Source organism: Narcine bancroftii, chromosome 5 (genome assembly GCF_036971445.1).
Source record: "Narcine bancroftii isolate sNarBan1 chromosome 5, sNarBan1.hap1, whole genome shotgun sequence".
NCBI classification, from domain to species: Eukaryota; Metazoa; Chordata; class Chondrichthyes; order Torpediniformes; family Narcinidae; genus Narcine; species Narcine bancroftii.
Window position 1 is genome coordinate 52,644,445 of NC_091473.1, and position 15,002 is coordinate 52,659,446.

The 15,002-nt window shown below is 40.6% G+C and overlaps 1 protein-coding gene across 10 annotated transcripts in view; it reads right to left on the bottom strand.

Annotated features, from left to right (window-relative positions):
- Positions 1-15,002, bottom strand: part of astn1 (astrotactin 1) — a 2,519,376-nt gene that overhangs the window by 476,157 nt on the left and 2,028,217 nt on the right. For all 10 annotated transcript variants that reach the window (XM_069937468.1, XM_069937469.1, XM_069937467.1 and 7 more), the window contains one exon: positions 3,282-3,409. In XM_069937468.1, the coding sequence (XP_069793569.1) occupies positions 3,282-3,409 (128 nt within the window). The remainder of the gene's footprint in view (positions 1-3,281; positions 3,410-15,002) is intronic.

A 15,002-nucleotide genomic window follows, 5' to 3' on the forward strand; every position in this document is an offset into this window, starting at 1 on the left:
AGATGTGTTCTCATGGAAACATACAGGTGTGATAGGGTAGATGGATCACTGATGTTTCTTTGGTTGGCATACTTAGATTCACAAGAAGGGTTTAATCATTTAACAGAGTCAGGCTCAGTCACAGATGACATCCAAAAAAAAACAAATCGCTGATTTTAAGATGATTTTGGGTTAGCGAAGGAAAGCTGGGAGAGATAAAACACGATCTTGTTGAATGCCAAGCATCCAATGATCTACTTTCCTTCTCTTTTACGTGGCGTTCTGACCTCCTCCATGTGGGGTGGAAATTAACAGTCTCTATAAAGCTAAACTGAAAAGCAGAGTGCATTTTATTAAAATATAGAGAGCAGCATTGGATCATGCAACTGGTATTTTTTGTACATGTTCCAAGACCCTAATCACCTTCAGGTCACATAAATTATTCCTTAGTTTCTTCTGTGCAAGCTAATTACCTAAACTTTCAGTGCATACTTCGTACATGTTCATTATGAATTCATTTACGATGAAACCAAAAAGGTCAGTAAAGTAGTTCAGCAGGAAGGAGAATCTAGGCAGAACTTTCACTGAAAACAGGAGGTAATAAAATAGGTCTAATCACAAATGTGCTCAAAATCAAATTAATAGCTTGCCTCCTCAAGTCAGACAAGTCACATTTACTCAAACATAACATAAAGCAGCTGCAAAGGACACGATATTGAGAAGTAGAAATGCCCACTGGGAGTCTTGGGACTGATAAAAAAAAGTTAGGTATCTTTTTTAATGCCTGAACAAATCACAGAGCAGATTAATACAGCTGCGATTAGGTCAGTAAAACATCCCAAATGGAGGAAAAGACTGAAGATCCGAGGCGCATGGCTGAGAAAGAGGGCTCCTATAATTCGCCACAGTTTCAACATCAATGCCAATGTCAAAAAGAACAACTTTGGGACACTGACATTAATCCTTGGAAAACAATTAACAGCACTCTTCAGAAAAGTGTACAAGGTGCAAATTGTCTTTGGGTTCCCCAACCTCAGGAAGTCCTTTACTGCAAAAAGGAAAAAAATGAAGTGAGAGCTTGTAACGGCAGGGACCACATTGCATGGGAGAAATTGCTTTCTCTGCCAGCATGTGCAATGTCTGCCAATCTATTCAGATCAAGCATTGACCATGTTCATTTCACTCATAATAAGCAGTATGGTTGCTCTGTTTCCCAGGCTGGGTTTGTGTCATAAATAGTTCAGAATGGATGCTTCTGGAAAATATCTCCAGATGGAACCAAAAGACATTTCTGGAAGCTCCAATCCCCAGCTTTCCACCAGATTATCACACTGAACATAGCTGAATATAGATATAGAGACCAATTTTCCCAAAATGGCCAAAGGGGCCGGTAAGATAGGGGGTCATGCAGTGGCATCCCTTCTTCTCTATCATGATCAGCTCAATCATTGGGGATTTTGCCCCAAACACACATTGAGGGTGTCTTCATGTGTCTCCCAAAAGCCAGCACAAATTCAACACCCGCTCCTGCCAATGGAACCACAGTTCTGCTGCCCAATCCCATTTTCCACTCACAGTTCACTGTGTTGTTGGTTATGGGGTATCAAGTGCTCATCTTGGTTTATCATTTGACTGAGAGTTCTGCATCCACCACCTTTTCAGGGAGTGGTTTCTGAAATACTATTCTGAATGCAAAAAATAATATTTTCCTGCTAATTCTGCTGCCAATCTGAAATCCTTCATATATGGTGGTCACTTCCACCGCGGGAAATATCTTCTGCTTGCTAAGTCCCTGTCGGCCTCTCACAGTCTCATTCATCTCAAAATAAAATACAACCAAGAAAAAAAGTCCCAGCAAAAGTAAACTTTCATCTTTATGAAAATTCCCACACTTCTTGGGTACTGGGATGATTGATGCCATTTTGAAGCAGATGGGAATCTCTGACTGCCGCCATGAGAGGTTGAAAATGTCCGTGAACGCTCAAGTTAGTAGGTTGGCACAAGGGAATGAGGTCGAAATCTATACATCTCTCCAAGTAGTTAAGAAGGATTCTTGTGTTCATTAGTGGGGGAACTGAGTTCACGATACTGAATTTGCGCCTATAACTCTCGCGCATGTATCAACTGAACTCAAATTAGCGAACCCTTAGCGCTTGTGCACAGGAATCAAGTTGGCTGTGCCCAGCCTACAGAAAAGGTGATGGCTGTGATCTCCAACTGCTCGTCAAGATATTCCCAAGGAAATCTTCCATGAGATAGAAGCTAATTGACGAGAAAGGGAAATGTCTAAAATAAAACAAAAACTTGATGCATCCCCCAAGACATATCTCACACAAAATACTTTCCATAGAAAATGCCTTTCATATGATTTATATGATGAATTACGCACATAATTGAAGAGCACCTGTTGATAGCATCTCTTAAAAAGGGATCAGATAGAGGCCAGCACATAATGATTGGGACGTAACAAAAACAAATTTTGAAAACAAGTAATAAGAATGAAGGGAGCCATCCTCTGAAAATACAATATCACTGACTACTACACCCTGTTACTCTTTGACTTAAAGGAACATCACAACCAACATTTTTGTTTGATTATTGCACTACTTGCTGTACTCAACCAAAACATTTCCTCTCTAGTTTTAGTCAGCTATGCGGTGGGGTTAAGATCCTAGCTATACTTTGTATGCCCCTCTGGTATAGCTCTCTCAGGATCGCCCACCCCACTCTCAGTCTCCACTCCAAGGAATCAACCTCCCCTCATAACTAAAAAGTTTCATCATAAATAACATCTTGGTGAACTGATGTACTCTCAATGACCTACCTTCCTTTGGCCCCAGCCTAAATAAGGCACTAGATGTTTCAAAATTTTTATCATTCAATAAAACAGTTTCAATTCTTATGTGAAGGAAATCATTATAATTGCTACAAACTGGAATGACATAGATCACACATGTAAATATCTAAACTTGGCCATTAATCTGTCATGTGACCTGTTTCTTCACAGAGGAAGTGGTGAAGCCAAGTATAATTACAATGTGTAAAAGACATTCGAATGGGAACACAGATAGGAAAGGATGAGAGGGACATGGGGATGAACACAGTAAATGAAGTAAAACTTGTACCACGCAAGGCTCTAACTGATTGGCCAAACAGTCGCAGCTTTTTCATGTTTCCAGCATTAAAAGTTTTTTTTTGTTTTTGATCATTGACCACTCAGTCAAAACCGGATGGATTCAAATTCCAATCACGTCACATTAAGCTCAGTAAACTATGAAGCAGAAATGTGGGATCAGCCTGACCTGTGAGATAGTCTGGATTTGGGATGGGTTCAGACAGCTTTTCCTTGCACTGGCTCTCACTGGGCAGAGTTGAGACAACCATTCCATCTGGCAGCTGCTGTGGGATACTAGTCACAAAATTCTTCTGCCTGAAGGAGAAGGAGAGAAAATAATAACCCATGATAAAAGCAGTTAAAAAAAATTAACATCTCTCTGCATCTTTTCTCAAAGAATGCAGCTCACATTGTGCATTTTTCAAAAGTTAAAATTATTTGTTTCTTAATTGGGATAATTTTAAAATGCCAGAGTTATCTGTAGATTAATTGCATCCTTTGTCATTCCTAACTTGATAATGTCACTGGTGTCTCAATCAAGGCTTTCAGTTATTTCTGAAGGAGCCTTACATTGCTAGAACCACTCCATCCCATTATGCAAACTGAAAGCTCGCTAGTTAGAATTTGATCACTGGTGGGGCATCACCTTTCTATGCTTGAACTTGGACATCAAGGAACCTGGCATGCTTGGTGGAACATTCAACGCAGATCATAGAACACAGGACAAGCCCTTCAGCCTACAATGTTGTTCGAGCCTATGGAAACCTACTCTACAACAATCTAAATTTTGCCAAACTCACACTCATAACCATCTATTTTTCTTAAATTCACATGCCCATCTAAGAGTCTTTTAAATGTCCCTATAGGACCAGCCTCTACCATCATCCCAGTCAATGCATTCCAGACACCCTCTACACTATGTAAAAAAAAACTTGGATCTGACATCTCCTCTAAACTTTCCTCCACTCACTTCAAACAGATGTCCTCTGGTATTTGCTACTGTTGTCTTAGGAAAAAGGTGCTGGCTGTTCACCCTATCTGAGCCCCTCATAATCTTATAATCATTTATTAAGTCACCCCTCATCCTTCATTACTCCAAAGTGAAAAGCCCTGACTCTGTCAATCTTTCTTCATGAGACACGTTCTCTAATCTGGACAGTATCCTAGTAAACTTCCTCTCTAAAGCATTTACATCCTTCCTGTAATGAGGTGACCAGAACTGAACACAATATTCTAAGTGTGATCTCACCAGAGAAGTATAGAAATGCAACTTTACCTCACTGCCCTTGAACTCAATTCCCCACCTAATGAAGACCAACATTTCACAGGCTTCTTAACCACCCTATCAACTTGCACGACAACCTTGAGGATCTATGGACATGAACCTCAAGATCACTGTTTCTCCACACTGTTAAGAAGCCTGCCATTAACAATGTATCATAGGCATAATGTTTCCAATCTACAATCACAACATTTTAGAAGATGTTACCTGGAGTTCAGACTGAAAATCATTTTTATTTTAGAGGAATAAGTGGTTGGAAATGCAAGAAAACATTGGAATTGCTGAGCAAGTCATAAAGTATTAAGATTTCAGATCAATGATTGTTCATATTATTAAACACAGAAATATACTCTGCAGCCCAACCTTTCCACAATGGCATTTATGTTCGGTTTCATTTTCTTATCTTAACTCATCTAATTCCTCCATTCCCAGTTTCCTGTTCTGTCTGTGAAACCTCCCTTGCAAAGCATAAATTATTCAATTCAACCACTCCTTGTGGTGTTGAGTCTCTTATTCTACATTCAAGGTTCCTTTATTGTCATTATACACAACACTTGATTATTTTTGTTTTCCCTGTAATGACACACAGAGATGCTACTCGTCAAGTACTCCAACTAAGAAGAAAAGGATAAGAGAGTCCCTTCAGAGACACTGAGTGCCATCTCCTCTGATGCCTGCTATGGGCCTCTAACCTCCGTAGCTGCAGGGCCTCTTGTTCGTTCCATCAGTGAAACTGACCTCCAGGTGTCCATCACCCTCCTCAGTTTCTGATCACGAACCAAAGTGACTTTGGGAGCCCTGCTTGCCATTTGCGCCATCACAATTCCTGGCCCAACACCTGGTTTCCAGCAGCCTGATGTGAAGCCATCAGCAGCTAAACTCCTCACTGCTCCAGCCATTCAGAGTCTCCTCACAGGCTTCTCCTTAGCTGGGATGGGGGGGGGGGGGGCAGTGAAGCGATGTATACCCCTGAGCTGGTGCCCTGCTCCAGTCCGCTGCTCCTTCAGAGCCTGAAACTCTTGCTGTCACCATCCTTTCTACAATGATGCTGCTTCTGAGTTCCCTACTGGATTGTTTTGATTAATATCTGACATCAGCCATCTCCTGTTCTTCTCTTCTACATGAAAATTTGTTTTGCAAGGCTTCATAATTTTTGAGATCTCTCATTCTAAATGTATCCATACATTCAATACACAAGGGTAAAGAGACCTGATGTGGTACCTATTTTTCCTGTATCCTTTTTGTTTCTGGTACCTTATGAAAAAATTGAATCTGCACTCTCTCTAATGCCTCAATTTACCCATTATAATTCAAGATCCCATTTCTTCTCACGTGCACAAAACAGACACAATTATTTTTTTCTTTCTTTGAGCTGTAAATGCACACAGAGAGGTGCTACTAGTCCAGCTAGTGCCTGATGGTGTGGTGAAATCTTGACCTTACATGTTCGACCCTGCTCTCACCGGCTGGCTCATGACTCCTCGCCTTTATGGGGAACATAAAGGCTGTCATGCCACAACCCTGGCCCCAGTTCGAGTCCATGTCATGTGAGCCAGCAACATGGGGAACATGGGCACTGCCATCTTGGGAGGTGGGATTGCAAACCCCTCCCATTCCTACCTGATTTCCGTCACCATCGGTGACCTCCCGATGTGTTATTTCTGCAGGCAGGGCAAGCATCCAAAGAAATGTTGCCTTTCCAAGGATGCCACCTGCACCAACTGGCAAAAAAAGGAGCACCACTTTCCGTAGGTCTGTCAGTCAAAGCAAAGCCCTAAGCCCAGCAGAACTGCATGCGAATGGGGACTGCCACTTCCGGGAATGGGGATGCCTATGCACACGCACTACAGAGACCACTGACCGCTATGACATCATGTCTGTCTTCTCCCTCATCAGTTCTGGTGATGATATCACTTTCGCTTTCTCCTTCTTCTCTTCCGGTGAGCCATGGGGGCAGCCTTCATGACTGCCATCTTGTCGGATGACCGGAAGACAACTGAACCCTTTGAACAACAAGTTGATGTTGGCATCGGTAACCCTGGTTCAACACCGACCTCATCAACTCTCCACGGCCACAATGAGCGCCCAGGTAAATGGCCACTCCACCTCGTGTCACCGAGAGCTTCATTCATCCTAACACTATATAGCAATACTCCCTGGAAGTGCAGCCCGCGAAATTCAGCGTATCCCTTGGCTCACAAACCAAATTGGAAAAAGTGTGTAGGTGCTGCACAGTAACTCTGATGGTCCAAGGCACTGTATACACCAACTTTACGCTCCTTGTTCTGCCACAGCTCTGTGCACCCATCATCTTGCGGTTGGACTTTCAATGTAACTTAAAGAGCATCACTATGGAGTATGACGGGTCCAACACCAACCGTCATGGCCTGTAACGAGCAATTTGTGAACTGCCCGCTGCCCCCTTCCCACATGGTTGATCAGTAACCCCAAGGCCGATCACCGTGCCCGACATGTGGCCTCTCCATACTCCAGATCCGCTCCCCACCCCTGTTCGCTAATCTCACCCTTGACTGTAAGCCTGTTGCCACTAAAAGTTGGTGATACAGCACTGAGGACAGGGCGTTCATTAAGTTAGAGGTGAGACACCTCCCCGCTGAGGGGGTGATAGAACAAAGTATGAGCCCATGGAGAGCCCAGGTAGTAGTAGTAAAGAACAGGGAGAAACACCAGATGGTCACAGATTACTCCCAGACCATCAACAGGTTCACCTAGCTAGATGCCTACCCCTTACCTCACCGACATGGTGAATCAGTTCACGCAATACAGGGTATTCTTGACCATCAACCTAAAGTTGGCATACCACCAGCTCCCCATTTGCCCTGAGGACCACCAGTGCACCGCCTTCGAAGTGGATGGCCAACTGTATCATTTCCTTAGAGTCCCTTTTGTGGTCACAAATGGAGTGTTTGTCTTCCAAAGGGAGATGGATCGGATGGTGGATGAACACAGGTTGTGGACCACCTTCCCATACCTTGACAATGTTACTATCTGTGGCCATGATCGGCAGGACCATGACAGGAACCTCCAGCAATTCCTCTACACCGCAAATCGCCTTAATCTGACGAACTACACCTGGAAGTGAGCCTTCAATACACGTCACCTGGCTAAACTAGGCTGCATGGTGGAGAATGGAGTCATCAGCCCCAACCTTGACTGCTGGGTCTGCCTGACTGGTCACACCTGATCAAGGCCACTCACCCCTTTGAACACCAAAGTATGGACTTCAAAGGATTCCCTACCCTCCACAAACCGCAATGTATACTTCATCACCATCATCGATGAGTACTCGCAGTTCCCTTTTGCCATCGCCTGCCCAGACATGACAGCAGCCACCGTCATAAAGGCTCTGAACAACCTTTTCACCATTTTTGGATACTCCTGCTATGTCCAAAGCAACAGGGGTTTGTCCTTCATGAGCGACGAGCTGCACCAATTTCTGCTGTACAAGGGCATTGCCTCTAGCCGAACCACCAGCTCCAATCCCAAAGAGAATGGCCAGATGGAGCAGGAGAACAGCACTGTCTGGAAGGCAGTACTGGCAAGACATCCTCCCAGAGGCCCTCTAAGGCATCCCTCCTGTGTATGGCCACCAGTGAGACACCTCATGAGAGACTTTTTACATTCCTTAGGAGCTTAGTGTCAGGAACGACCCTACCCACCTGGCTGCCACCCCCTGGGCCAGTACTGCTGTGGAAACACGTAAGGACCCATAAGTCCAACCCACCAGTCGAGAGGGTTCAGCTGCTCCACGCCAACCCACAGTATGCTTATGTCGCATTCCCGGATGGACTCGAGGACACACTATCTATCCGGGACCTGGTACATGTGGCATGTGGGAACATCTGTCCCCCCTCCCCCACACTTCAGCCAACAGTTGGTGTGGAAGAAAATCCAAACACAAAGGGCTAAGAATCCATCCATAAGTTTATTAGAACTCATGAGAAGCCAGCTGCATATTGTTCAGGCAAGGGCAGAAACCACAAGGCTACAGTTTATCTAACAGTTCTCCAAAGTTCTGATAACAGGGGATGACCGTTTATAGTTTGTCTCGCAACTTGTTCTGATGATGTGAACAAATCGCTGACATTGTGAAACTACTGATATTGTGTACCCACTTGTTTACTTAACTGTATAAATTGGGCTACATTCCAGCATGCTATTAGAGCTGGCCCAGGCTGGGTGCTGGGTTCGCTCTCCAAGATATCTTGCTAATAAAACTCTTCTGAAGCATTACCCTGGAGTTAGTAGTGAAATTCTTTCCCCGCAACAGTTGGGTACCCTCCCCCAGCTCTCCAGGGCCTCAGATACCTACTCCCACCTCCTCAGCCAACCAGTACACACACGCCCACTCCCCTTTCTTCTCCCCGGCTCAGCCAAGAACCCCAGCCAGGCCAACTGGGAAGGAGCAGCTGCAACCGACGGGGGCACCATACCATCGGAGGTATATCAGACACATCGTCAAAGGAGGCTGCGGGCAGACTGAATTTATGAAGGCACCTGACTGCACCACACCTCCACTGGGACTTCTTTTTAAAAAGACGGGATGAATATGATGAAACCACTTGTATACGTAAATACCTTGACCATATATGTTCGACCCTGCTCTCACTGGCCGGCTCGTAACTCTTCTCCTTTTTTCCCCCATAAAGGCTGTCATGCCACAACCTTGCCTCCAGTTTGCATCCGGGTCAGTGTGAGCCAGCAACTCAAGGGATGCTGTCCATCTCTAGCGAATAAAAACCTTCAGTTCCAGAACTTCAGTCTTTTGGTTAATTGATTGTGCATCAGATGGTCCTTCAAATCTCCATACAATTTGTCTAGCAGCTCTGGAATAACATAGAGATTCTCAATTTCATTTCAACATCATTGCACTGAAACTTGCCCACAGAACCTTACTTGGGATTTTATAGTGGAATGTGACTGAAGAGCCAAAAAAAATTTGTCCCTTCTCAGTGTATCTGGGCCATATTAAAGTTAAATTCAGAGATGCAGCTTGATAACAGGCCCTTCCAGTCCATGTCCCCATATACACCTATATGAATAATTAATCTACCAACCCGTACGTTCTTTCGAATGTGGGAAGAAACTGGAGCACACAGAGAATGTAATAACTCCTAACAAACAGTGGTGGACTTGAATCCTGGTCGCTTGCACTGTAACCATGGGGCCCACAAAATTTCTGAAAAGTGGGTTGAACATACAAATTTAAAATTCTGACAGGAACATGCAGAGTGAAAACTTGTCAGAACAATTTATTGTCACGTTAAATTCTGCAACTGCTTTAATGCGGGGGGGGGGGTTGAAAAAGTGGGTTAAAAAGACAGAAATAATAAACAATAATATTAAAACTCCAGCAAGCATCACTCTAAAGAAGTGTAATGTCAAAGGGAACTTCGTGGTTTAAATATTTTTATTACAATGTCAAACACATTTCCCAGCAATTCCAATGCAAAGGTTTACATTGCGATTCCAGGTTCTAAAAACAATGCCTAGATTTTTCTGTTAGGCTATAACTGCATTGCCACCATTGGCCACTGCTTCATTTGAATGCAAACATCCACAAACATTGGTCATTCAGTGGTGCCTTAATTGTAAAACCTGATCAATTTTAAGTTGCTTGGTACTGCAAAATCAGACACTGCATGTTGACCTGCATGAAGATCTACGAACATAGCCACATTAAAGAGTAAAGAATGTTTTGGGTTAAATTATCACTGATCACACATTACAAATGAACTTCAGAGACAAAGCTCTGGACAGAAAGTAGGATCGAGGGATTTGATGAGAAAGTGGAGAGAAAGGACTTTTTGGCTTCGGACTTTGTTGCTCCATTTATCTTTTTGAAAATATATCTGATGAGTGCTCTGTCAATTGTGAAAATTAATAAAAGCTCTTGGGAGCTTTTGATTCAATTCATTGTTTCAGAAAAAAATTAAAGCCACACAATAATAAATTGCATAACCTCCACATTGAACAAACTCAGCTCAATCATGGCCAGGTGTTAAATATTCCATCTAGGAGGATTGCTTTGTACTCTGGATGTGAGATGGATGAACCAAGTCATGCTTGCTGAGATCTGCTCGATGCACCATGACACTGGCCTGAGTTACATCACATTGACTGAATGCAATTAGTTTAAAATCATGTTATTGAAGTTGCTTGTTCTGTAACTGCAATGATTCAATAAGAGATTAAATTAATGAAAATATAACTCATCAAAATTGATTTTAAAGAGCAAAACACAATCTACTGGGTGAAATTAGCACGTCACATAGCAACAGTGGGAGAAAGGAATGGTTGTTGTTTCGAACCATATAGTATACAAGTCCCAGTCCCACTCCCCCCACCCTGTCCTCTTCACAATGGCTTCAATACAACATTTAATTAGCCTCAATCAAGGGTTTTGGCTTGAAACGCTAATTACTCCTTTTCTCCCTCTGATGCTGCTCGACCTGCTGAATTTCTCCAGAAGACTGGAGTTAAACAAGAAAGTCTGCAGATGGGGGCGTGGCATGATGGCGTAGGTTGGAGATGTGGAAAAACCCGAATAGAAAAAACATTTTTTTATTATAACGTTGAGACTTGTTCTGAACTGAAATATAATGGCTATGAGAAAAGAAAAGACTCAAACACCAAAGAAAATGACTATTAAAGAGGTTAGTATGATTGAAGAACCTACATCAACCTTAACAACGAAGTCTCCGGATTTGCCTCCTCTCCCTCTGAGATTGACCTCTGCAGCAGCAGTTAAAGTTAATGTAACTCCAGTGCCATTTCTCCAGGGAGTCGGCAAAGATGGTGCTGGAGTTCATAAGAAGGTTGTCGAACTACAATCGTCACAAGAACAACTGAATCGATGTCGCTACAGGGAGCGATTGAGCCAGCTAAGTCCAGGTCTGCTAGTGTCGCTAGTCAGACCAGGGCTAAGCAATTGGCTCATAAACAGACAAGACTAATTTTATCATCTAGTGAAGAGGAGGAAGGAAGAGATGAAGAAGCAGAAATGTATGAAAAACTTGAGGAGAAGAACCTCAGTTTATTCAAGGTATGGAAGAAGTTGGAATATTCTGAAGTTAAATTTCAAGGAGCGGTTTCTTCAGTTCAGACTTTTTAATTATGAATCGAATGGATAAAATGATTAAACATATGGATGCACAATTTTTGTCTGTTAGATCTGATGCTAGTACACAATTTCAATATCTCAAAGGTGAAATTAATTTCATTAAATGAGAAATAACAAAATATGATGAGACTTAGGATAAGGTTAAAGTCCAGAAAATTGAAGATGATATATAAGATTATCATTTTGAAGTATAACAGTGTAAAGATACAGTGAATAAAATGGAAGATTCCTTTATAGCTTGGGAAATTCAAAGGAAAGAACTTTTACAAAAAATTGATGTGTTAGAGAATCATAGCAGCAGAAATAATGTTAAAATTGTTGGACTGCCTGAAGATTTTGAAGGTCCCAATTCAGTACAATTCTTTTAAAAATGGATTCTAGAGATATGTGTGCTGAAAATTTTCTGAATGGATAGAGCAAATAGACCCAATGGAACAAAACCATTCCCAGGACAAGCGCCATGCTCAATTCTGATTATATGTTTACATTATCAAGATAAAGAAATGATACCAAGATTGGCAGTCCAAAATGCCAGAAAACAAGGCCCTTTAATAGTGGGAAATGATAAAGTATTCTTTTATGCAGATTGTCTATTGTTACAAGAAGCAGATTGTCTATTGTTACAAGAAGAAAAGAATTCAATCTATGAAATCAGTTCTTTGGAAAAAGGGAAATGAATTCTCTTTTCGATACCCAGCCACGCAAAGTTTTTCTGGAGAAAAATCAGTTGCAATATTTTACTGATGAAGATGAAGCTCTGGAATTTGCTAATTCTTTCCATAATATTAGACAAGATGAAACTCAAAGTCAACCTATTCAAAAGGAGAGATTGAGCCAAGTTTTGAGAAGGCACAAGATAAACATCAGATGGGCAAGAATCGATTGAAATTGATGATGATCAAGTGAACAAGGATCTCGAAGAAACGCTTTATACTTGAATGAATAGTATAAATGAACTTATGTATACTTTGTCCAGGGGAAGTGGCCTTTTTGTCTTCTCCTTCTGCAGCCACATGTCATTTTGTAGTGAAGGCCACTTTCTATAAATAGAGGGAAATAGTATTGTTTTTTTTAATATCAGTACTTTTTTGGGATTTTGTTTTCTTTCAAGGGATTTATTTTCTAGTCTTTTCTTTTTTCTTTTTATTTGGAGATGTCAATTATGTTTGAAAATTTGTATGGAGCAGGGGTCCACTGGGATGGGTGGCAAGAGTTCTTTGGTTTTGAGATTTGAAATATGGCTGTTAATAATACACTAAATTTTGTAACTATTAATGTGAATGGGCTTAATAGCACAATTAAGAGGAAAACACGGCTTATATTAAGAAATTGAGGGTTGATATTGCTTTTTTACAAGAGACACATTTAACTGAAAAAGAACAAAAAAACTAAATGAAAGTTGGTAGGTCACGTGATAGCTTTATTTAATTCTAAAGCAAGAGTAATTGCTATTTTGATTAATAAGAAATTACCTTTTAAGATACAACCTATAGTTACAGATTCTGTGGGGAGATTTGTTTAGCACATTATCAAATTTATTCAGAGATGCGGACACATATGAATATCTATGCACCTAATATTGATGATGAAAAATTTATTCATGATTCTTGTTTACACCTTGCTGAAGCAAATGAGAATGCCTTAATTGATGGAGATTTTAATTGTTGCTTAGATCCAATATTAGATAAGTCACAAAAATCGGTTACTAGAACTAAAACAGCTGAAAGAATTTTGGCTTTGATGAAGGATTTGAATTTGGTCGATATTTGGTGAAGATTAAATCTGAAAGAAAAAATATTATTCTTTTTATTCTTATAGATATGATTCTTATTCAAGAATATATATATTAATGTCAGCTCAGTTACAAAGATGAGTTACACATGCAGAATATAAGGATATGATTTTATCAGACCATTCACCTCTTTTGATTTCACTTAGTTTTTGAAAAGAAAATATAGTTTTATAGATGGAGGTTTAATTTCTCATTAATAAGAAATGTTGATTTTTGTATTTATATAAGAAGACAAATTCAGGAATATTTGGATATTAATTCTAATTTGGTGGATAATAAAATTATTCTGTGGAATACCTTGAAAGCTTATTTAAGAAGTCAAATAATGTTATTCAGCTAAAATTAAAAATGATAATTTTAAAGAATTAAATAAATAGGGGAAAAAAACAAATAGAGAATTTAGAAAAAAGATTTGCAATGGAATATATCTGAAGAAAAAAGAGATTTAATAAAGAGAAAATTATATAATAATTCAATGCAAACTTACAGAACAGAAAAATTAACTGAGAAAACTAGATAGAAGTACAGGTACAGAATCCTTTATCTGGAACCCTTAGGGGACAGTGTGTTCTGAATTTTGGATTTTTCCAGATTTCAGAACAAAAGCCAGCTCACCTAGGTTTAAGCCCACCCGAATTGTGCTGCCGTATCCATCCACTTCCAGTCATGCTGGTGTCTCTCTCCCCCTCGCCCAATCAAGTCGTGCTGCCATCTCTCTCCTCCCTCCCCACCCGCCCGAGTCGCACTATTGTCTCTCTCCCCCCTCGCCCACCCGAATCACACTGCCATCTTCCTCCCCCACCCAGCCTTGTCACACTGCTCTCTCTCTCTCTCTCTCTCTCTCTCTCTCTCCCCGCTGTACCAGCACCAGGAAAAAATGCCGGTTTTTGGAGCTTTCTGGATTTTAGATGTTCAGATGAAGGATTGTGTATCTGTATTATGAATTGGGGGTAGGGAAACAAGGATTTAGCTTGGCAATTGAAGAGGGAACAAACTTCAAGGATTAATATGCTTTTAAAAGGTATTTTTAAAATTTACTTATAAATTTCAAGAAATAAAAATTTTTATTCAAATTTATATACATCTCAGTTCAATAATGATGAAGTTAAAATTCATAACTTTTTATTTGAAATTAATCTTTCTTCTTCAAATTGCCAAGATCAGAAAGACTTAGATTCCCCATTTACAGTTAAAGAAGTTATAATTGCTCTTAATTCTTTACAAAGTGGTAAGTCCCCAGGGGTGGATGGCTTTCCACTAGAATTTTATAAGATATTTAAATATTTGACAATACCTCCTTTTATGAAGATGTTGAAACAGGAAATGGAAACCCACTCTTTATTGGAATCTTTTCAAACACAATTATAACTGTTATATTCAAGAAAGATCGAGATTTACTAAAAACAAAATCTTATAGACCAATATCATTATTAAATGTTGACTAAAGTTTTAACAAATAGATTGGCTAAATACCTACCAGATTTAATTCATATGGATCAATCTGGTATTGTTAAAAACTGACATTCTGCGATAATTTTGCTAAATTAATTAGTTTAATACATGCATCTCAAAAGAAGTTGGAATTGGGATTGGTGTTAGCTTTAGATGCCAAGAAGGCTTTTGATAGATTAGAATGGAAATATCTATTTAAGGTGTTAGAAAAATTTGGGGTTGATCAACATTTGTTAAT